At 38.4% G+C, this 25,416-nt stretch overlaps 1 protein-coding gene across 1 annotated transcript in view; it reads left to right on the top strand.

The window, feature by feature from the left end:
* The window catches only part of sntb2 (syntrophin, beta 2), a 31,824-nt gene that overhangs the window by 2,807 nt on the left and 3,601 nt on the right, over positions 1 to 25,416 (top strand). The window contains exons 2-6 of the mRNA XM_058766384.1: positions 10,916 to 11,117; positions 11,429 to 11,636; positions 21,257 to 21,399; positions 21,506 to 21,702; positions 24,491 to 24,669. Of these exons, the coding sequence (XP_058622367.1) occupies positions 10,916 to 11,117; positions 11,429 to 11,636; positions 21,257 to 21,399; positions 21,506 to 21,702; positions 24,491 to 24,669 (929 nt within the window). The remainder of the gene's footprint in view (positions 1 to 10,915; positions 11,118 to 11,428; positions 11,637 to 21,256; positions 21,400 to 21,505; positions 21,703 to 24,490; positions 24,670 to 25,416) is intronic.

The following is a 25,416-nucleotide window of genomic DNA, read 5'->3' as shown; positions in this document are numbered from 1 at the left end:
TATACATGTTATATGTTCAGAAATACGTAATAGGCTACAATGAAAATGCATCCAAAAATTCTTAAGTCAATGTAGTTCAAATTCAAAATGACACATTGCACATTTATAAACTGTGTACTTGTAAACATATCTGTACATTAATTTAAACGGTTACATTTCTCTATATTTCTACTTCTGTATATTCTAGTGCATTATTTAATTTTCTGTTTTCTGTATTAGTGTTATACTCAATCTCTGCTGTGTAATTCCTATGTCTGCTGCACTAGTTTGCACTATGTCCATACTTTCTTCTGCACTGGAAGCTCCTGTCACCAAGTCAAATTCCTTATGTGTGTAAACATACTTAGTAATAAAGCTCTTTCTGACTTCTGAAGGTATAACACCAGTAGACTATTAACAATAAATGTTCTGTGAAAACAATGAACAGCAGCTTTCAACCTGCACTGATAAAAATTATTTTGTGAAGTAAATACTACAGAAAAACAAATGTAATTTCTACATTAAATAATTTAGTTCAGTCAAGAATTTAAATAGTAGTAAATTCAATATTAGTACTTAATTTAAGCTTGTAGAATTTAAAGTTTGAACTTATAAGTATATTTTACTTGGAATTGTTTATTTTTACAAATATTAAGTAAATATCAACATCATGATCGCATTGTTCCCATCATGCACTTGGGCATGAATAATTAATAAGGTAATTTTTTTTTTTTTTTGCTGTTTTCGAGATGTGTTTACACTGTTTTGTGGTTGATTTTGTTGTTAGGTTAAGTAACTTGCTGTTTTGTGACATCTGGAGTTTATTTTTTACTCAAAATGACCAGTTCATACTCGAACACTATTCCCTGATTGTCACCGTCGTTGTGTATCATGTGCCAAGTATTGAGGTCTCTGTGTTCATTCAGTTAATAACTATATTGAGTCAACATATTACCTTAAAAGTCTACTTGCTTACATACGTGCTTGTGGCTTAACCACGTTTTACAGGCATTTCTTTTTTTTTTCAGTGCTATGTTTTTTGAGTGAAGTTTACAAACCGTCACTGAGTGAAATGTACTTGAGTATTGTAGGGTAAACTTAAAATAATTACTTAGTTAAGTAGATTTTACTTATTTCTGTATTTAAATTTTACTTTTTATTTTGCAAGTTTTTGCACGCATAATTTTTAAGTAAATTTTATTTCTTATTTTTTTCAGTGTGTCACCATGATGCAAACATGAAATATTAGACATACACTAGTAGTTCTTTACAGGTTTTTTTATTTAATTGCGATGCTTTTCCATTGTTTTTTCTATGTAAACATGGACCCGTTTGTCTGTTGTACTCGTGTCTCATTCATGAAACCGCAGTCTAAAAAGTTAAGAGAAATTCAACTCCCATCTTCTTGCATTTTTTTTCCTATTGCACTGCCCGCTTCGCATCTTTGTCAACACAAAAGCGCATTCTGTGTGAATGGCGCCTAGCGATATGAGTGCGTCACATGTGAGCGGCTAATCACATGCGGTTGCATCATTCTTTTCTCTTTACTGTTATCACTGACATATTATCAAAGTGTCTAATTCTAATGTCTAATGTAACCCAAGTAAATACAAAATGCACTTTTGAAATAAAGCTGTCCAAATCTGCCTGGCCCTACGTGAAAAAGTAATTGCCCCCTAAATCTAATAACTGGTTGTGCCACCCTTTGCAGCAACAACTGCAATCAAGCATTTGGGATAACTAGCAATGAGTCTTTCACATCGCTGTAGAGGAATTTTGGCCCACTCTTTGCAGAATTGTTTTAATTCAGCCACATTGGAGGGTTTTCGAGCATGAAAGGACTGTTTAAGGTCATGCCACAGCATCTCAGTCGGATTTAAGTCTGGACTTTGACTTGGCCACTCCAAAACCTTAATTTTGTTTTTCTTGAGCCATTCAGAGGTGGACTTGCTGGTGTGTTTGGGATCATTGTCCTGCTGCATAACCCTAGTGCGCTTGAGCTTGAGGTCACAAACTGATGGCCGGACATTCTCCTTCAGGATTTTCTGATAGAGAGCAGAATTCATGGTTCCATCAATTATGGCAAGTCGTCCAGGTCCTGAAGCTGCAAAGCAGCCCCAGACCATCCCACTACCACCACCATGTTTGACTGTTGGTATGATGTTCTTTTTATGAAATCCTGTGTTGGTATTACACCAGATGTAACGGGACACACACCTTCCAAAAAGTTCAATATTCAAAACAATAATAAGTATACCTGTGCAATAATCATGCTGTCTAATCAGCATCTTGATATGCCACACCTGTGAGGTGGATGGAGTATCTCAGCAAAGGAGAAGTGCTCACTAACACAGATTTAGACAGATTTGTGAACAATATTTGAGAGAAATAGGCCTTTTGTGTACATAGAAAAAGTCTTATATCTTTGAGTTCAGCTCATGAAAAAAGGGGGCAAAAACAAAAGTGTTGCGTTTATAATTTTGTTCAGTGTAGTAGTGAAGAGGAAGATGATCAGTTCATGTGCCGCTTGAACTGAGGTGGCTACAGTGATCTGTCATGCCACATCAAATATTTATACATCAAGTATCATGGTGCAACAAGTGTTGTTCTGCAGCACTGCTGAATCTCCTGTGTCATGATCAAAGATCTGCAGGCTGACGTTCAGATATGTGGAGCAGTGTCTCATGGGATGGGCTCTGCTCGCACATACATTATCCTCTGTGGCACCGGCCTAATTAAAATGAGAGCTGAAGCTGTTTGATGGTCCTGGTGGATCTAATGAGATCTTTAAATGGCTCAGAAATGATCCCATGACGTGGCACAATAACGGTTCAGCAATTTCTAGAGTATTCCACTAGAGAACTGCACAGAGATATGCATTATAAACCAGTCAGTTCAGTTTCTGGTGAATGATTATTATCAGATGCATGTCAGATGAGTGTAGCTTCTCAAGATGTTGTGTGAAGCAGCAATGAGTGATTAAACGGTGAAGCTGATAAGAACAGGATGCTGATACAGACCACAACTATTCTGAGAGTGAAATGGAAAGCAATTCATACAGCCATAATTAGCAGCTTGCAGAATAGACATAACATTCATGAGAAGTTCAGTCTTTACGGAATAAGCTGATGTAAGGTGCCATGCTTTGCTTCTTGGGGCAAAATATCGGTAGTTTGAGAATCGCCCTTCTAGGGTCTATATTAGGGCTGTCAAAATGGCTGAAAAACTAAATTTGAATTTTGTACTTAAATATTATCAAAATTTGAATTCGAGTCGAATTTAAAATGCTTAATTTCAGATAGGGTGGGAAAAAAAAAGCTTTTGGTTTCTCTTCTGAGGCCACAAGAGGGTGCATCGAGCAAAATATTACTAATGCATTTTTATTCAAAGCAATAAAGTAACATGACTATCTGTGAAAAAAAGAGCATAATGTTTAAAATAATGTTTATAAACCAATTATTAAGTTGCTTAACTGCAAACAAAATAGCATCATACGTATGCATAGTTTAATACAAAGAGCCGAAAGTCAATCACACAGTTTTTTTTAAAATTTAAAAACATGAGATGCAATGGGATGGGGAAAAACCCTGCCATAAAGTCTCGAGATTTGTTTTTTCAAAGTTGAACTTACATTAATTTTACATGACTTTCTAAACATGCAGCTCTTTTGTTCAAGACGTGAGTGCAACGGTTATGGATGTCCCTCTAGAAAATGCGCAAAATATGCGTTCTGTGTGAACGGCTTGGTTTCAGTTTTGACATCTCCGCACTGATATTCTCTTTTTCTGCAATATTTTTAATGAACAACGCAGCAGCGCCACATCTAGTGGGTTCAACTGGATAGGCTAACAAAAGCATTATAATGCAACGACACTTACAACGTCTTCGCATCTTGTGCGCCACTGTTAAGGCAGCCTCCTTAACGCACCCCTAAAATTTTTGCATTCGAATGTGTATTTTTATTTCAAATTTGACAAATATTTCAAATTTTAATTTTTTTCCAACAGCCCTAGTCTATATGCAGTATCTCACAAAACTGAGTACACCCCTCACATTTCAGCAACAATTTTAGTATATCTTCTCAAGGGACAATACTACGCAAATGAAACTTGGATATATTTTAGAGTAGTCAATGTGCAGCTTGTATAGCTTGTCTTCTAAATATAACTCAGCATATAGCCATTATTGTCTAAATAACTGGCAGCAAAAATGAGTACAACCTAAGTGAACATGTCAAAACTGTGTCCAAAGTGTCAATATTTTGTAGGGGCATCACTGTTATCTGCCTTAATCCTCCTGGGCTTGGAGTTCACCAGAGCTGCGCAGGTTGTTGCTGGCATCCTCTTCCTCTCCTCTATAATGGCATCACGGAGCTGTTGGATGTTAGACACATGGTGAATGCCCCACATGTGCTTCATAGGGTTCAGGTCTGGAGACATACTTGGCCACTCCATCACCTTCATCTTTAGCTTCATCAGCAAGGCAGTTGTCATCTTGGTGGTGTGTTTGGGGTTGTTGTCATGTTGGAAAACTGCCATTCGGCCCAGTTTCTGAAGGGAGGGCATCATCTTCTGCTTCAGAATGTCACAGTACATGTTGGACTCCATGTTTCCCTCAATGAACCTCAGCTCCTCAGTACCAGCAGCACTCGTGCAGCCCCAGACCATGAAGCTACCACCACCATGCTTGACTGTAGGCAAGACACAATTTTCTTGGTACTCCTCACCACGGCATCGCCACACATGCTGGACACCATCTGAGCCTCATCAGATCAGCCTCATCTATCTTAGTCTCATCAGACCACAGGACATGGTTGAAAAGTTGACCTTCCGCTTCTGCAACCTCTAAAGCGATGCTTCTTATAGCCTCGGCCATCTTTGTGGAGAGCAACAATTCTAATTCTCAAATCCTCAGAGAGTTCTTTGCCATGAGGTGCCATGTTGAACTTCCAGTGGTCAGTATGAGAGAATTGTACTCAAATCACCAAATTTTACTTGCCTTAATATAAGATGCACAAATTTGTGACTTATATATGCACAAAAAGACGCAAATGCGCAAGTGATCTTGAACTAAGTTATAAGCTAATAAGATGCTCTTGGCTTTTCCCGCAACAACACGCCGAAACACAACAAATTAAGCCAAATAATTCACAATGTTTTATTATAATAGTGTTCTAGGGCTGCAACGATTAGTCGACATTATCGACAACGTTGACAAAAAAAAAATTTCGACACATATTTTTGTTGTCGATTAGTCGTTTGATCTCATATGACCTAATGTAAGAGCCTGCAATACTGCGGTTTGACCAGTGTGACGCTGTAGCGCAAGACTGTAGTTTAGTTCTCCTGGATGCAATTAAAGAGAAGACACGCACAGCGCTTCAGAGCAAATGCATCCAAACCTGAGCAGCGTTTGGATGAATATGTAAATATATATTGCGTGCTTTCCTCTCAGTAACGAAATAAACACAACAAAAACTGACAGCAGTGTGAAAGCAGCAGTTAAAAATGCATCTGATTACAACGATGTGGATGTTTGCATGAGTTCTGCTTTTCAGTAACGTAACGTTACTCCAGTAAAGTCCGATCACACCGTGTTTATTTATATAGTACTTTATGCAATAGATGGCCTTAATTCAAGCAGCTTTAAACATGAAAAACCAGAGTTAGTGTCGCATTCAGTTAGAATTACATCTTGATTTTCTGTTATAAGGCAGCTCTCCAATGTGGAGCTAGCTAATGATAAAATCTTTTTATTAGCGGGGAAAAAAAGTAATCTCATTAAAGCGATAGTTTGATCTAGCTCAGGACTGTTTTGGTTATCATAACCCTATAAGGTATTTTAAGACACTATGCTGTGAATAAAATAGTTTATCCAAAGTGTCATATCACTTACCCTTATTTTGTTTCTTATCTATATGACTTACAAAAGGAGATGTTCAGCAGAATGATGTGTCATTCAGTTACTTTTTCATGTAGCTAATTAAATGGTGAGAGAGGTCTCTGTCTGTCATCTCATTTTGTGTGCCAAATACATCTATTCGTATAATGAATTGGTAACAGTTTACAATAAGGTATCATCTGTTAACTAAACCTTATTGTAAAGTGTTACCAATTAATTGTAATTACAAAATATGCTTTTCTAAATCTGAAGTGACCTTTATGTTAGAATATGTATAACTTAATATTTTAAATAATTGCAAAAGCTGAATAATCAAAGATAGTCAAGATAGAATAGATAGAATAATCAATATACATGATAGTCTCAATCATTGTTATTAATGTTGTGCATTGCTGTTTGAGCTGCGTGCGCTGAAACTGAAGAGATGAATGAACACTGTAAACTGAAGCGCTTTGCTGGCAGCTTATTTAACTCAAGGAAATGCATCATATATGATATTAATCAGCTATACAACATAAACTAAACATAATATTACAACTTGTATGTACAAAAAGACGCAAATGCACGTGAACTCGAACTAAGTTACGTGCTAACCAGAATGTGTAACTTCTGTTGTGGATGCGCTCTTCCCGCAACACGTGACAAATTAAACCAAAGAATTCACAACGTATTATGTTCTCAGTATAATATTACAAACCCGATTCCAAAAAAGTTGGGACACTGTACAAATTGTGAATAAAAAAGGAATGCAATAATTTACAAATCTCATAAACTTATATTTTATTCACAATAGAATATAGATAACATATCAAATGTTGAAAGTGAGACATTTTGAAATGTCATGCCAAATATTGGCTCATTTTGGATTTCATGAGAGTTACACATTCCAAAAAAGTTGGGACAGGTAGCAATAAGAGGCCGGAAAAGTTAAATGTACATATAAGGAACAGCTGGAGGACCAATTTGTAACTTATTAGGTCAATTGGCAACATGATTGGGTATAAAAAGAGCCTCTCAGAGTGGCAGTGTCTCTCAGAAGTCAAGATGGGAAGAGGATCACCAATTCCCCCAATGCTGCGGCGAAAAATAGTGGAGCAATATCAGAAAGGAGTTTCTCAGAGAAAAATTGCAAAGAGTTTGAAGTTATCATCATCTACGGTGCATAATATCATCCAAAGATTCAGAGAATCTGGAACAATTTCTGTGAGTAAGGGTCAAGGCTGGAAAACCATACTGGATGCCCGTGATCTTCGGGCCCTTAGACGGCACTGCATCACATACAGGAATGCTACTGTAATGGGAACCACAACATGGGCTCAGGAATACTTCCAGAAAACATTGTCGGTGAACACAATCCACCGTGCCATTCGCCGTTACCGGCTAAAACTCTATAAGTCAAAAATGAAGCCATATCTAAACATGATCCAGAAGCGCAGGCGTTTTCTCTGGGCCAAGGCTCATTTAAAATGGACTGTGGTAAAGTGGAAAACTGTTCTGTGGTCAGACGAATCAAAATTTGAAGTTCTTTTTGGAAAACTGGGACGCCATGTCATCCGGACTAAAGAGGACAAGGACAACCCAAGTTGTTATCAGCGCTCAGTTCAGAAGCCTGCATCTCTGATGGTATGGGGTTGCATGAGTGCGTGTGGCACGGGCAGCTTACACATCTGGAAAGGCACCATCAATGCTGAAAGGAATATCCAAGTTCTAGAACAACATATGCTCCCATCCAGACGTCGTCTCTTTCAGGGAAGACCTTGCATTTTCCAACATGACAATGCCAGACCACATACTGCATCAATTACAACATCATGGCTGCGTAGAAGAAGGATCCGGGTACTGAAATGGCCAGCCTGCAGTCCAGATCTTTCACCCATAGAAAACATTTGGCGCATCATAAAGAGGAAGATACAACAAAGAAGACAGTTGAGCAACTAGAAGCCTGTATTAGACAAGAATGGGACCACATTCCTATTCCTAAACTTGAGCAACTTGTCTCCTCAGTCCCCAGACGTTTGCAGACTGTTATAAAAAGAAGAGGGGATGCCATACAGTGGTAAACATGGCCTTGTCCCAACTTTTTTGAGATGTGTTGATGTCATGAAATTTAAAATCAACTTATTTTTCCCTTAAAATGATACATTTTCTCAGTTTAAACATTTGATATGTCATCTATGTTGTATTCTGAATAAAATATTGAAATTTGAAACTTCCACGTCATTGCATTCTGTTTTTATTCACAATTTGTACAGTGTCCCAACTTTTCTGGAATCGGGTTTGAATATATATGGTAGTCCCAATCATATAGTTATTAATGTTGTGCGCTGTTTTTTGAGCTGCATGCGCTGAGCTAAAGATGATCACTGAAGCGCTGTATTAACGCTCTATTAGCTTAAAGGTCCCATGACATGCTGCTTTTTGGATGCTTTTATATAGGCGTAAGTGGTCCCTAATACTGTATCTGAAGTCTCTTTCCCGAAATTCAGCCTTTGTGCAGAATTTCAGCCACTACGAGCCAGTCCCACAATGAGCTTTTCTTAGGACGTGCCATTTCTGTGTCTGTAGCTTTAAATGCTAACGAGGAGGAGAGAGGCGGGGCAAGGTGGGTGTGTGGCCTTAACCAGCTTGCGCCCACGGTACCATGCGCTAATGTTGACAGTGAATGTATCGCAATGGCTTGTAGACACGCATAATCTGATCTGGATGGAGAATCGCCATTTCTAGCCACTGAGGGACCATAGGCAGGCTAGGGGGGAACTCATATTAATGTTAAAAAACCTCATAAAGTGAAATTTTCATGCCATGGGACCTTTAAGAAATACAGTGAAATAAAAACACCCGCACCGGGTTTCGATTTTGAAACGTGCAGTGCTTGTTTATTCAACGAAGTCAAAGCATTTAGAAAAAAATCTATTTGTGGCGGTCAGTTTTGATATTGTGGCGGGCCGCCACAAATAAATCAATGTATGGGAAACACTGCCATTGTTTGCCTGGCATGTTTTTACCCTTCTGTGATATTTTTTTTATTTTTTATTGTAACAGCTGCAAACTTACAAGAGTGGTCAGGTGTTAATTTGCACTTTAACATTCAAAGTGTTAAAGTATTAAGTGGCATACTTAATGAGGTGTGCTGAAAAGTAGTTAAATAAACCAGCAGACAATGCATTTACAGGACAGAATGTTAGTTTAACAACATAAATATTAATCAAAGTTGTACTTTTATTACAAGTCATACTTTTTTTATAATAAATATTAAACGCAGCAGAGAGCATCTGTACATATAAAACAACAACTCTTAATCTATATCTAGCTAATTGTAAATTAACATTTATTGGCCGATATGTCGTGCATCCCTACTTTTAGCCTTACCCTGGAGTGGGTTCACTCTCTGGCTATGAATTTAACTAAGTAAATAATTAAAAAAATTAGCTTGATAATATCGTTTATCAGCAATCTCACAGGCAAATGGCTATGGAGCTTATCGTCCAACACTAGTAAGCAGGCACCAGAATGTTGGTGCTCTATGGTTGTTCATGGATTATCATGGGTCATATGGATTACAGTTATGATGGGTATTTGCACTTTTTGGAGATTCAACATTTTGTTGCCTGCATTATATGAGTTCACAGAGATGGATAAAAAAAATTGTGTTCTGCTGAAGAAAGTAAGGCACAAATTTTGGGATGGTATAAATGATGAGATAATATTAATTTTTGGGTTGCTTTTGTTTTGAGATTCTGAAGGTTCCAGTAATATACTCATTGAGCAAGTCATGTAGCTTAAAGCCCTTTCAAACCTGATGAAAGCAAAACCAAAATGTTGAGAGAGTATTATTTTTTTTATTATCATTTGGTCCTCAGATCAGCTAAACTATTATATATATATATATATATAAAACACTGCTATAACTATGATAGTATGAGCAGCTTTTGAATGCAGGTATTTATTTTTGTCTTGTTGGCACCCAAGGAACCACAATTTACATTCAACTGTCCAAACTGAATTCCTCAGCCAAGCCAAGTGTGTTTCTGCTCAAGCATGTTATCAGTAAGGAACAACGCTGCTGTTGTTGTTTGTAAGGCTGACACACTTGGCTAAATGTTTCAGACGTTTGAACAGTTCATGACCGTATGAAGAAAACATTTAAATATGATTTAAGAATTCAAATGTTTTATTTGGGTCATAGATTGGCTTTTGGATCTTCCTGTTCGGTGTTAAGCTTTCCAATGCCTGCAAGCACACACAGTCCTGCAAAACATCATTAAAACATTTAACTGGACCTAAAGCTCCAAGTCTGACACACACACACACACACACACACACACACACACACACACACGTCTGGTTTACTATCCTTGTGGGGACTCTCCATAGGTGTAATGCTTTTTCTACAGTACAGACTGTATATTCTGTTGCCCTACACCAACCCTACACCTAAACCTACCCTTTACAGGAAACTTTCTGCATTTTTAGATTTTCAAAAAAACTTAATTCTGTGTGATTTATTAGCTTGTTTACCCGTGGAGACCTCGATTTAGGTCCCCACCGTGACACAAGTCCCCATGAGTCTGTGTGTATTCAGGTTTAAGTCCCCACCTGAATAGAAAAACAGGTACACACGCACACACACACACACACACACACACACACACATGTTCGTTTTTGTGAAAAGTGGGGACATCCCATAGGCGTAATGGTTACTGTACAAACTGTATGTGCTATTGCCCTACACCAACCCTACACCTAACCCTACCCCTCACAGGAAACTTTGTGCTATTTCAGATTTTCAATACACTCCATTCTGTGTGATTTAGAAGCGTTTTGAAAAGTGGGGACATGGAGTAATGTCCTGAAAAGTCACCTTCTCCTTGCAATACCTGTCATACCCTTGTCATTATACAAATCTATGTCCTGATTTGTCACAAAAATGCGCACACAGACACACACACAGATTTATTTACCTCGTGTAAATGCGTTTTTTTTTTGGATGTTTCTGATATTGAATGCTCAGTTAGGCTGTATATGTTGTGTGCAGTGAAGTACATCAGGGAGGTGTCTCCGCTCTTTAAGAAGTCATCTGTGAGCACGGATCTGCCTTGGGATGGGCGTCTTCAGTCTCCAAACCTCAGCAGCAGCGACGATTCGCCCAAGAGCAGCGTAAGCCGTGACAGGAAGGTCATCCCGCTCAAAATGAGCTTCATCACCCGAAACCTCACCATGCCTGACCTGGAAAACAGGTGCGTGTGTGTTTGTGTGTGAGATTTCAGAAGTAACCAGAAGCAGTGTTTTGCTACCGAGGTTGACTGTGTCTTTCTGCTATTAAGACAACAGCAACATTTGGATTTGAATCTAATAAAAACATGTCAAGGTCCCCAAAATCTTGCTGTGACTTATTAATTTAACAAATATTAACTAACATTATGAGATCATATTACAATTAGAACAGTATCTGCCAGTTAAAAAACTGATTATGTAGCGTGTTACTTGTGACCTGTAAGCGCAGCACTGGGATGGGGAATATTTTCAGGGTTTGCTGTGTTTGTTTCAGGCTGCTGGAGCTTCATTCTCCGGACGGCCAGCACACTGTGGTGCTGCGGTGTAAAGATGGGGCCTCTGCTCACTCCTGGTTCACGGCCATTCACACAAATGTTGCTGCCCTATTGCCACAGACAATGGACCAAATCAACTCTTTCTTGAGCAACCCCGGCGCCAACACACACTGCACACTCAAACACATCGGCTGGTTGGCAGAGCAGGTATCTCACACACACACACACACACACACACAGACACACAGACACAGACACAGAGTGATTCTTGCACTCTGAGGTCAAGCATGACATGCGGTTCTCAAAACATGCCTCAAGTAAAAGGGTCATTTTACAAAACGAGTGCCTTTTGTGACCCTCATTAACACCTGTAGAATAGCTGATGCAAACTGTGTTAAACTGTTAAATAAAAACTATATTATAGGCTTATTCAAAGTAAATCATTTCAGCATTCAATCTCTTTATATATTCTTATAGTTTCTATTAAAATTTTCTGTAAATTTATAAAAGTATACCAAATAAATACCGTATATAAATACATACATAGGTGCTGTGGAATGCAATATTGTCAATTAACGTTAGGGTTGAAAGTATTGATTTCCCAATTGGAATCAATCTTCATTTTAATGAACTGATGGGAATCAATCTTTTAGTCTATACTGTGGTCTGTTGATGCATGAATAAAACTTCACTAAACGTTATTTGTAACGCGATATGATATTTTTTGCGATATTTAAAAAAAAAAAAAGACAAATGAAGAATTGGAAAAAATGAAACTTTTGTACATTTTAAAGTTAAATTATTAATGCACTTTGAGAGTTCAAAATGAAGAGCTCCAACCCATGTTCTCAACTAAGAAAACTTAAGCCAGAAAAAGGTCAGTGAATTGATTTTGTACCTGAAATTTAAAGGGGACTCAACCCTCCTTTTATTTGTGATATACTGTCTCAGTCTAAATTACACTCACACTGGTGTTTTAGGAAGCCAAACAAATTAGAATTGAATAATAACAACAACGATAGTAGTAGCCATATATTGTAAAACAATTGCACTGTAAAATAAATTTCATAGGTGTATTATTTTTTTGCTTTACACTACAGTAGGGGAAATACAATACTTCTTATCTAATTTCTGCACTTGAAAGAGATATTTTGAATTTGGACTGCATTTAAACCGCTAGCAGTCAGCAATTTATACTGCACTTTTAAGCTTTGATGTAAACGGCAGTAGTGCTTTTATTTTAAAGGAAAACTCCAGCTTCAGTGAAAACAGGCTTACAAAAAAACGCATTTCACTACAAATCTAGTAAAATGCTGTAATCATCTGCCGCGAAAATAAAGCATAACTGGTGGCTGTTGCGTTCCCAACCGTGCGCTAAACTCACAGCACGTGAACTAAACGAGTTCACTGCATTCATTCACTGTGAACGGAGCCGTTCTGAGGTGCGGAAAACACCGGATCACCAGCTGATCGCCTGAACAATGTGTGCGCTTTGAATCGTGCAGCGCAAACAGACTTGATGAAGGAATGTAGCCTTGTTGTGCTTTCGGTTTTAGTTCATTTGACAGATACTGTGCCAAAGCATAATGGCTCAAAACGCAACTTTAAAGACCTTTTATGTTAGAATAAGAAGTTTAAATATACAACCCGAATTCCAGAAATGTTGGGACATTATTTAAATTTGAATAAAATGAAAGCTAAAAGAATTTCAAATCACATGAGCCAATATTTTATTCACAATAGAACATAGATAACATAAATGTTTAAACTGAGAAATTTTTACAATTTTATGCACAAAATGAGCTCATTTCAAATTTGATGCCTGCTACAGGTCTCAAAATAGTTGGGACGGGGGCATGTTTACTATGGTGTAGCATCTCCTCTTCTTTTCAAAACAGTTTGAAGATGTCTGGGCATCGAGGTTATGAGTTTCTGGAGGTTTGGTGTTGGAATTTGGTCCCATTCTTGCCTCATATAGGTTTCCAGCTGCTGAAGAGTTCGTGGTCGTCTTTGACGTATTTTTCGTTTAATGATGCGCCAAATGTTCTCTATAGGTGAAAGATATGGACTGCAGGCAGGCCAATTCAGCACCCGGACTCTCCTACTATGAAGCCATGCTGTTGTAATAGCTGCAGTATGTGGTTTTGCATTGTCCTGCTGAAATACACGTCGTCTGGAGGGGAGCATATGTTGCTCTAAAACCTTTATATACCTTTCAGCATTCATAGTGCCTTCCAAAACATGCACTTATGCACCCCCATACCATCAGAGATGCTGGCTTTTGAACTGAACGCTGAAGACACGCTGGAAGGTCTCCCTCCTCTTTAGCCTGGAGGACACGGAGTCCGTGATTTCTAACAAGAATGTCAAATTTGGACTCGTCTGACCATATAACACTTTTCCACTTTGAAACAGTCCATTTTAAATGAGCCTTGGCCCACAGGACACGACGGCGCTTCTGGACCATGTTCACATATGACTTCTTTTTTGCATGATAGAGCTTTAGTTGGCATCTGCAGATGGCACGGCGGATTGTGTTTATCGACAGTGGTTTCTGGAAGTATTCCTGGGCCCATTTAGTAATGTCAATGACAGAATCATGCCGATGAGTGATGCAGTGTCGTCTGAGGTCCTGGGCCCGGTTGCATAAAGCACCTTAAGTGTAATTTTCCCTTAAGATCGCCCTTAAGTTTCCCTTACAATTAAGGGCGTTGCATAAAATATACCTTAAATGACACTTAAGGGTTTCTTTAGGTGAAACGTCATAAACCCTTAGAATTTCTCTTAAGTGTCCCTTAAAGCTCATTAAGTGTTGCATAAAGCCCCTTAACTGTCATTTTCCTAAGTATAACGTAAGGTATGGAAAATGTCACCTTAAGTGTTACACAGCGAGCAGATTCAATCCTAAAGTCTTCTACAAGACACAATCGGCCGCTTTATAACAGATTTAGGCATTTATTCACATTAATCAAATTACATACAACTAATAGCTCAAACGTGAGTGCGTCATGCGAGAACACATATATTCTGTAATATTTTATTCCTGTATTTTCCTACATATTACCTGGGAGATGACTTGAAAAACACACATACAAAATATATTTTCGCAATCGTGTGTTTGTGTTTACATTTCTGCTTTTAGCTTAGCTGCAGCGATCGCTGCTGTATTCCATCATAAGATACTTCTATGTGTCCGGAATGGACTTTCAGCGCGACGGCACCCTCTGGCTTCGAGTATGAATGAAACATACACTGCATAGGAGTGTTTAGCGCTTCATAATGTTCACATCACCTCGTTTTGGATACGAATAAAATGACTATCTTGTCCCTTTGCATTTAAATATAGATTTATTCACATTAGTCCCTGAAAATGTTATGTTTCTGTGAAAACTTACACCGCTATCTGCATTAACAAATAACGTGTCCGTGGCAACAGTAGATTTTTTTAACGGCAAAACCTGGGTTGCTGTTGTGAAATACTTAGCGGTTTCCCTTAACTAAGGGAATGGTTTAAGGGATTGTATGCAACACCCTCAAGTCATTCCCTTAGATAAGGGGAAATCATGCCTTAAGTGTCATACGTAAGGAAAAAACTTAAGGTGCTTTATGCAACCGGGCCCCGAAGACCGCGGGCTTGTCAAGTCAAGTCAAGTCACCTTTATTTATATAGCGCTTTTACAATGCAGATTGTGTCAAAGCACTTAACAGTATCAAATTGGAGGATAGAGTGTCAGTAATGTATAATGATAAGATTAAACACTCAATTTTCAGTTAAAGGCATTTCATTATTGAATTCAGAGATGTCATTGTCTAGCTCAGTTTAGTTTAAATAGTAGCTGTGCAATCAAATCGGCGATAATCGCTAGAAATTAAGTGTCCCCAACTGAGCAAGCCAGAGGCGACAGCGGCAAGGAACCAAAACTCCTCTGTGACAGAATGGAGAAAAACCTTGGGAGAAACCAGGCTCAGTCGGGGCCAGTTCTCCTCTGACCAGACGAAACCCGCAGTTCAAAAGTTTATATTTCTATTTTAATTTTGTTGCAATTTCTAACAATAGTAGTATTATGTAGTTAGGTATTTTATTATATTTTAGTTATTTTGTTATTTTTGGTTGATATATCTAGGGATATATCTCTGGGGTCATCTGGGTGTCCTGGTCTCCGCTGACGATCAGGGCTGTAGACATCATCTCTTGGTGCTGATCCACCATCTGATCGGATACGGACTGAGAAACAGACTAGGAAAGAAACAAACAAATATTAGCGTAGATGCCATTCAACTGACGATGTAACGAGTACATCGTGTGTTATGGGGAGTGTTCCCGGTTCCGGTTGATCTAATTAATGCAGCCTAACAATCCTTTAACGGATTTGAATAATAGAAGCGTATTAATGCGTTATGTGTAAGCCAGGCTAAAGAGATGGGTCTTTAATCTAGATTTAAACTGACAGAGTGTGTCTGCCTCCCGAACAGTGTTAGGTAGACTGTTCCAGAGTTTGGGTGCTAAATAGGAATAGGATCTGCCGCCCGCAGTCGATTTTGATATTCTAGGTATTATCAAACGGCCAGAGTTTTGAGAACGCAGCGGACGTGGAGGACTATAATGCGATAAGAGCTCGCTCAAGTACTGAGGAGCTAAACCATTCAGGGCTTTATAAGTAATTAACAAGATTTTAAAATCTATCCGATGCTTGATAGGGAGCCAGTGCAGTGTTGACAGAACCGGGCTAATATGGTCATATTTCCTGGTTCTAGTAAGGACTCTAGCTGCTGCATTTTGGACTAACTGTAGTTTGTTGATCAAGCGTGCAGAACAACCACCAATAAAGCATTACAATAGTCTAACCTTGAGGTCATAAACGCATGAATTAACATTTCTGCATTTGACGTTGAGAGCATTGGTCGCAATTTAGATATGCTTTTGAGATGAAAAATGCAGTTTTACAGATGCTAGAAACATGGCTTTCAAATGACAGATTGCTATCGAACAGCACACCTAGGTTCCTGACTGATGAAGAAGAATTGACAGAGCAGCCGTCAAGTGTTAGATAATGTTCTAGGTTATTACATGTGGGGTTTTAGGTCCGATAATTAACACCTCTGTTTTTCAGAATTTAGCAGTAAAAATTATTTGTCATCCAGTTTTTATATCGACTATGCATTCCGTTAGTTTCTCAATTTGGTGTGTTTCACCGGCCGCGAAGAAATATAGAGCTGAGTATCATCAGCATAACAGTGAAAGCTAACACCATGTCTCCTGATAATATCTCCCAAGGGTAACATATAAAGCGTGAAAAGTAACGGCCCTAGTACTGAGCCTTGAGGTACTCCATACTGCACTTGTGATCGATATGATACCTCTTCATTCACTGCTACGAACTGATGGCGGTCAGATAAGTACGATTTGAACCATGCTAAGGCACTTCCACTAATGCCAACAAAGTTTTCTAGTCTATTCAAAAGAATGTTGTGGTCGATAGTGTCGAACGCAGCGCTAAGATCCAGTAGAACTAATAAAGAGATACAACCACGATCAGATGATAGAAGCAGGTCATTTGTAACTCTAATGAGAGCAGTCTCAGTACTATGATACGATCTAAATCCTGACTGGAATTCCTCACAGATATCATTTTTCTCTAGGAAGGAATATAATTGTGAGGATACTACCTTTCTAGTATCTTTGACAGAAAAGGGAGATTTGAGATCGGTCTGTAATTAACTAGATCTTTGGGGTCAAGTTGTGGTTTTTAATGAGAGGCTTAATAACAGCCAATTTGAAGGTTTTGGGGACATATCCTAATGACAATGATGAATTAATAATAGCCAAAAGAGGATCTATGACTTCTGGAAGCAGCTCTTTTAGTAGTTTAGATGGAATCGGGTCTAACATACATGTTGTTGGTTTAGATGATTTAACAAGTTTATACAATTCTTCCTCTCCCACAGTAGAGAATGAATGAAATTGTTCCTCAGGGGATCTATAGTGCGCTATCTGATGCGATACTGTAGCTGACGGCTGCAAGGATACAATTTTATCTCTGATAGTATCGATCTTGGAAGTGAAGTAGTTCATAAAGTCATTACTGCTATGCTCTTGGGAAATGCCAACACCTGTTGATGCTTGATTTTTCGTTAATTTAGTTACTGTATTGAATAAATACCGAGGGTTATGTTTGTTTTCTTCTAGAAGAGACGAAAAGTAATCAGATCTAGCAGTTTTAATGCTTTTCTGTAGGATAGGGTACTTTCCGCCAAGCTAAACGAAATACCTCTAATTTAGTTTTCCTCCAGCTGCGCTCCATTTTCCGGGCTGCTCTCTTTAGGGCTGGTGTGCTCATTATACCACGGTGTTGGACTCTTATCCTTAATCTTCCTTAAGCGTAAAGGAGCAACCGCATCTAAAGTGCTAGAAAAGAGAGAGTCCATAGTTCCTGTTACATCATCAAGTTGTTCTGAGCTATTGGATATGCTGAGGAACTGAGATAAGTCAGGAAGATTATTTATAAAGCAGTCTTTTGTGGTAGAAGTGATGGTTCTACCATATTTGTAACAAGAAGTTGGCTTTACAGCTTTAGCTATATGGAATATACAGGAGACTAGATAATGATCTGAGATATCATCGCTCTGCTGTAAAATTTCAACGCCACTGACATCAATTCCATGTGACAGTATTAAATCTAGAGTATGATTTCGACAATGAGTAGGGCCTGACACGTGTTGTTTAACACCAATAGAGTTTAGAATGTCTATAAATGCTGATCCCAACAAATCTCTTTCATTATCAACATGGATATTAAAATCACCAACGATTAGGACTTTATCTGCAGTCAGTACTAACTCCGATAGAAGATCAGAAAATTCTTTAATAAAGTCTGTATGGTGCCCTGGTGGCCTGTATACAGTAGCCAGTACAAACATCACAGGGATTTATCATTAACACTTGTTTCTTTGGATAACGTTATATGAAGCACCATTACTTGAACGAATTATACTTGAAACCTGACCTCTGAGAGATACTGAAAATATTTCTATAAATTGTAGCAACACCTCCCCTTTACCTTTTGGACGCGGTTCATGTTTGTAACAGTAATCTTGGGGTGTAGACTCGTTTAAAGTAATGTAATCATCTTGTTTTAGCCAGGTTTCTGTCAAACAAAGCACATCTAGTTTATGGTCAGTGAACATATCATTTACAAAAAGTGCTTTTGAAGAAAGGGATCTAATATTCAATAAGCCAAGCTTTATCATGTGTTTATCTGTATTATATCGGTTTTTTATTTGTTGAACATCAATTAAATTGTTACTATTACTTTGGTTTGGATGTTTTCTGTATTTTCTAGTTCGGGGAACAGACACAGTCTCTATAGCGTGATATCTAGATGAAAAAGATTCTATGTGCTGAGAGTTAACTGCCTTTGGTGACATGAGGCGGCTAGCAGACGATCGGTTTAGCCAGTCTGTCTGCTTCCTGACCTGGGCTCCAGTTAGTCAAGTACAAACTCTAAGACTATGTGCCATATTTCTAGAGAGAAGAGCGGCACCACCCCAGGAGGGATGAACACCATCTCTTTTCAACAGGTCAGGTCTGCCCCAAAAATTCTTCCAATTGTCTATAAAGCCTATGTTATTTTGCGGGCACCACTTAGACATCCAGCCATTAAGTGACGACAGTCTGCTATGAATCTCATCACCACGGTAAGCAGGGAGCGGACCAGAGCATATTACAGTGTCTGACATCGTACTTGCAAGTTCACACACCTCTTTAACATTATTTTTGGTGATCTCCGACTGGCGAAGTCGAACATCATTAGCGCCGACGTGGATAACAATCTTACTGAATTTACGTTTAGCATTAGTCAGCACTTTTAAATTTGCCAAGATGTCAGGCGCTCTGGCTCCTGGTAAACAATGGACTATGGTGGCTGGTGTCTCTATTTTCACGTTCCGTACAATAGAATCGCCAATAACTAGAGCACTTTCATCAGGTTTCTCAGTGGGTGCTTCACTGAGTGGGGAGAACCTGTTTGATGTTCTGATCGGAACGGAAGAGTGGTGTTTTGACCCGCGACTATGCCGCCTCACTGTCACCCAGTTGCCCTGCTGCACGGGCTCAACCGAAACCGAACAATGTACAGGACTCCCTGAGCTAGTCGCATCCAAAGCAGTATCTACAGCCCTCACATTCTTACTGTCCTCAACTAAAGTTTGGATGCGTGTCTCTAGTTCTAAAACCTTCTCTGTCAGCCTAACTATTTCCCTGCATTTATCACATGTGAATCCCTCGCTGCTGACAGAGACAGATAAACTATACATGTGGCAGACAGTGCAAACAACAATAGCAGGAGAAGAAGCCATTACTCACCTTGATTGATGAATGATACCAACAACTTACCACTTACCACTGTTATTTGATGAGCTCGTGAAAAACGGAGCGAGGAAAAAATAAAATAATAATAGGCGCGAATAGAAATGCAAATGGAACCGCAAGTGACAAGCTAACGGGCTAACAAGCTGCACTCGCGGTTTTTAAAGGCGAACGATCAAATTAGTTAGATTAGTTTGAAAGATAACACCAGAAATATGGTGAGAATTAAGTTATATTTTATCACTTTAGACAAAAGGGATTGAAAGTAAGGTAGAGATTCAATAAAAGCGAAGGTACACGGAGCTACAAACACAAACCTCACAGCAGCACAACAGACTGAAGCAATCGAACTCAGAGTAAGCCAATGCAGTAGCGTGTCCCTTACGCACAGAGATTTCTCCAGTTTCTCTGAATCTTTTGATGATGTTATGCACTGTAGATGATGAGATTTACAAAGCCTTTGCAATTTGACATTGAGGAACGTTGTTTTTAAAGTATTCCACAATCTTTTTACGCAATCTTTCACAGATTGGAGAGCATCTACCCATCTTTACTTCTGAGAGACTCTGCCTCTCTAAGACATCCCTTTTATAGCTAATCATGTTACAGACCTGATGTCAATTAACTTAATTAGTTGCTAGATGTTCTCCCAGCTGAATCTTTTCAAAATTTCTTGCTTTTTCAGCCCTTTGTTGCCCCCGTGCCAACTTTTTTGAGACTTGTAGCAGGCATCAAATTTGAAATCAGTCTTTTAGTTTTCATTTTATTCATATATAAAAAACGTCCCAACATTTCCTGAATTCGGGTTGTATTTTAAAAACTACACTTTTTCCCTAAGACCTATCGTTATATCGTCATGTGACCACGATAATATCGAGAAACTGATAAGATCGTTACATCCCTAGTATAAAATATTTTAACATCTTCATATCTTAGTCTCATTTAACAGATTAGGTATATATACTGATATATCCAATTTTATGTAGAGAGAATGTTCGATAATAAGTGACCCTGGAGCACAAAAGCAGTCATAAGAAGCACAGGTATATTTGTAGCAATAGCCAACCATACATTGTATGGGTCAAAGATTTTTCTTATAGATTTTTCTTTTATGCCAAAAATCATTAGGATATTAAATAAAGATCATGTTCCTACCGCAAATATATCAAAACTTAATTTTTGATTAGTAATATGCATTGCCAAGGACTTCATGTGGACAACTTTAAAGGCGATTTTCTCAATATTTTGATTTTTTTGCACCATCAGATTCCAGATTTTCAAATAGTTGTATCTCAGCCTAAAAATCTCAATTAAAAAAAAATTACCCTTATGACTGGTTTTGTGGTCCAGGGCCACATGTAGATAGTTTTCTGTGCAGTTGACAGCATTAGTTAAGAGAGATATTTTTTTCCTGTGCCCATGGAAGTGGTGTGGATTATAAGTGTGCTGTGTCTGTGTGCAGCTGGAGCTGGATGGTGGGCGGCATCAGTACAGACGAGTGGTCATGGCGCTCACGGAGAAAGACCTCCTGCTGTTCCAGTCGGTGCCGTGGACGTATGAGAGCTGGACCTCTCCTCTCCTGACACACCCGCTGCTCGCCACACGGTCAAACCCTTACTTTAGCAAAGCCTGATGCACTGTAAAAGTCAAAGCTGAATGAGCTCTGTTCTGTCTTCGGTGTTTGATGAGCAGTGTTTGTTTCTGTCTGCAGGCTGGTTCACTCGGGCAGCGTCCGCAGCTCTCCGGCTCTGGGTGGAGATCTGCTGTTCGCCACACGAACAGGCACCGGCCGAGGCATCGAGTCCCATGTGTTTCGTGTAGAGACACACTGGGATCTGTCAACATGGACACGCGCGCTGGTGCAGGGCGGACATCTGGCTGCTGAGCTCATCAAAGAGGTTTCCATAGGTGTGTGTGAACATACAGAGGAGAAAATAATTACCCTTCGCATTAATACACTTGTCTTAACCCTGATTTGGGCAAACCCATAAAGAGACATAAGAAAATTTATTGCAATTTTCCATCTTATTGGAACTCAAATAATACAATTTCATGATTTATATTTAATATATATTTGATTTTAATGTTTGTATCCCCCAGGATACATCGCCCCGTTGGGGGTATTAATTCACAGAAAACAGAACACTTGTTTATCAATGCTTGTTACAACACGGTTATAATTCCTGAACGCTTTAGAATACAGACCTAAGGTTGAACACAGAAGATTATTGCTGAAGTGAAAGCATTTAAAAAAAGAAAGTATAAAAAAGTTATAAAGGTTTAAGTTTATAGTAAAGATAATGTGGTATACTATTTTTTTTTTTATATAAAATAAATATTTTATGAAATATGTTGCACTATAAAATTTCTATGAAATCAAAGCCATATGTCTAACAAAGTTGTGCTCCAAATTTGAAGTTGATATCACAACAGTTGTGGTTCCTGTGAGATTTTGTTTGGGAACTATACCAAAAATAACCACTGCGTTACACCCAAACTCTATTGAATTTTTCTGATGCGGTTTTCTGTCACAAATCAATAATTTTCCGTGGAAAATATGGAACTTTGACTGTCGGACCTTTCCAATGATATGCATTTGTCAAGATTACAAAAAGATTCGATTTTCTATAACACAAGCCACAAAATCACACTCTATATGTTTTTACTTTTTATATCTTGATTTATACCCCTAAAAGGGCGATATATCCCCTGAGATACAAACATTTAGAGACAGATTACAAAAAATGTAATTCATTTAATTCATAAAATTTAAATGTAAACCTAACTGCTGAGCAATAGCTTTTTAAACAGGTAAGTCCCCTCCAACATCTGTAAATATGTGAACTAGATTGACTTTTATCAGAGGGTGAGTAATTTCCCACTACAGGTGGCCATGGTTGAAATGATTAAGTATTTTTTTTTTTTTTGTGTTAACAAGCATTTTTTTTTTTTTTTATGCCTCGTGGCTAACTGTTGAAATGGCTAGACTTTTGTTTTTTTCCCTAAAAATAAAAAAATAAAGAAGGGACAAGTCCAAATTAATTTTTGTGGTAATCAACATTATGCACAATTGCTAGTGAAGGCAGTGAGTGCACAAGTGCAAGTTAAACTGGAATATTCCTTTAATAAAATACTGTGGGTAAACTGTGTCAGCCCTCATTCACAAATGAAAATGTATAACACCAGTAAGTGATGCACCTATATGGGTAAATCATAGTAATGTAATATTTAGTAATGTTTCTTTATGCTCGAAATTATTTGGCTGAAAAAAAAAGGAAAAAGAAAGCTCTTTCGGTGTTCGAAAAGACAGAATAAATTGTACCGAACAATGACGTGATCAAATAGAGGCGCGCACTAATGCAGCAAACATGTCTGTAGTGTGAAAGCATTTAAAAGTGTCCGAGAAAGACGCAAAAATCATTACAAGCACCGACAGCGAGAGACTGTTTAGTGCTGCATCGCATGTCTCTGATGAGAAGAGGAGGGGGTTGTTGCTGGTTACTGTATGATGTTTGAAATCGCGAAATGGCCTTAAACAATTAGTAAATAAACTGAAGAATGTTATGCTTTGTAATACACACATGAATTACATGCATTCACTGCACGAGCTCGTTAGCCGGGGTTCAAAGCGCGAGGAAAATCTGAGCTGAAACGGTGTTAGTCGTCAGCTGCTCAGAAACATTTTTATGCATTTTTAAAATAAAATAAGAAAAGTAAGACAATAATAATAATTACAGCAGCTCTATTAATACATTTATTATAACACTCACACATAGTGTTTAAATCTGTAATAGATCTGTGGGATCTGTCATATATTCTGTTTCAAAATAATTCAAAATAATTCTCTTCTGCTCAGCAAGTTATGCATTTATTGTACAGTAAAAAATACATAACTGATTCAAGAAGAGGGTCTCAAAAATGGCCAAAAATATTAATTTTAAGTTAAATTGTGCTTTGTTGGTATAATGTCTGCTAGAATGGTAAAACATGTTCTGTGTTAAGTAAATATTTTTAAATTGTTTCGTAATTAATTTTTTTTTCTTTGAAAAGCAAGACAAAACAGTAAAAAGCACATTTTGGCTATTTCATTTATGCAATGGTGAAAAAACCTGGCAAAATATGGGGAAAAAATGCGAAAAAACCATGTTCGGTATTCGGCCCTCGGCCCAGTGTTTCATTTTGTTTGGCTTCAGCCAAGAATTTTCATTTCGGTGCATGCCTAGTTAATGGTAACTAAAGACTGAAAAGTACCGTATCATACTAATTGAGTCCGTTTTTAATCTCACTGCTGTGTAATTTTCCAATTTCTTTAAGATAAGATAAACACCAGCTAGAATGCTTTGTAACGTCACACTTTATTCCAGTTCTTGTAAGATTAATGTCCATTAAATTTGTAAGCCCATAAACTTTATAAGCACATTTTACTAAGAATCATGTTGTTCACCGAAATGTGCAAATTCATTCCTGTTGGAGGTTTTGTAGTTCTCTTCTGTTCTGTGGTCTGAGTAAACATAGCAAAGGGACAACTGTGGGGAAAAAAGTCTTCTCCCCCTGTGTGGTGTGTAACAATAGCTGGCTGGAGGAAATGTTGGAAATAATGAGTGCTTTCCTTCCTGAGTTCCAGCCAGCAAAGAGAGGGTAAATTCAGATGAGTTGACCTTCTGATGGTTCACATCTGTCTGTCTGCGCTCCTCAGGCTGTGTGTTGAACAGACAAGACGTGCGTCTGATCCTGCATTATGAGAGAGGCTTCACTGTGAAGCGGGAGTCTGGCGAATCCGTGCTCTTCCACTTCCCCTATGAGCGGCTCAAGATGTCTGCAGACGATGGAGTCAGGAACCTCTACCTGGACTTCGGCGCTCCAGAGGGCGAGATGGTATGAGCAGCCCGACCGATCATCTCTACCTGTGACAATGGGATGAGATGGACACACAATTCTGGAGGCCTTAATGAACGGAAGTCTGTTGGTCCTGACATCATAAAACTTTCACTCATTAAAGGGTTAGTTCACCCCAAAATGAAAATTCTGTCATTAATTACTCACCCTCGTGTCGTTCCAAACCCGTAAGGCCTTCGTTCATCTTCAGAACACAAATTAAGATGTTTTTGATGAAATTGGAGAGCTATGTAACCCTCCATAGACCGCAACACAACTGAAATGTTCCCAGGTGGCAGACGACGTAACTCGGGTTGAGTAAATTGTTATTTTTGTTTTCTTTGCACAAAAAAAAAGTATTCTCGTAGCATCAGAAAACTGAAGTTGAGCCACTGATGTCACATGGACTGTTTTACCAATGTATTTACTACGTTTCTGGACCTGGGAACATTTCAGTTGCGATGCTGTCTATGGAGGGTCACACAGCTCTGCGATTTCATCAGAAATATCTTAATTTGTGTTCCGAAGATGAACGAAGGTCTTACGGGTTTGGAACGACATGAGGGTGAGTAATTAATGACAGAAGTTTCATTTTGGGGTGAAAATTTAAGGCCTGCAGAATTTTGTTTTATTTCTTTATTTATAGCTTTTTGTGTGTGTCTGTGTAATCTCTAAAAAATTTTGACTAGAAATGTTATGTAATCATTAGTCAAAATAAGTAGGATCCATGTATCCACCTTTTTCCTA

The sequence above is a fragment of the Onychostoma macrolepis genome, chromosome 25 (genome assembly GCF_012432095.1).
Source record: "Onychostoma macrolepis isolate SWU-2019 chromosome 25, ASM1243209v1, whole genome shotgun sequence".
NCBI lineage: Eukaryota > Metazoa > Chordata > Actinopteri > Cypriniformes > Cyprinidae > Onychostoma > Onychostoma macrolepis.
Note: the sequence above shows the minus strand (reverse complement) of the source record. Positions and strands in the feature narration are given on the sequence as shown.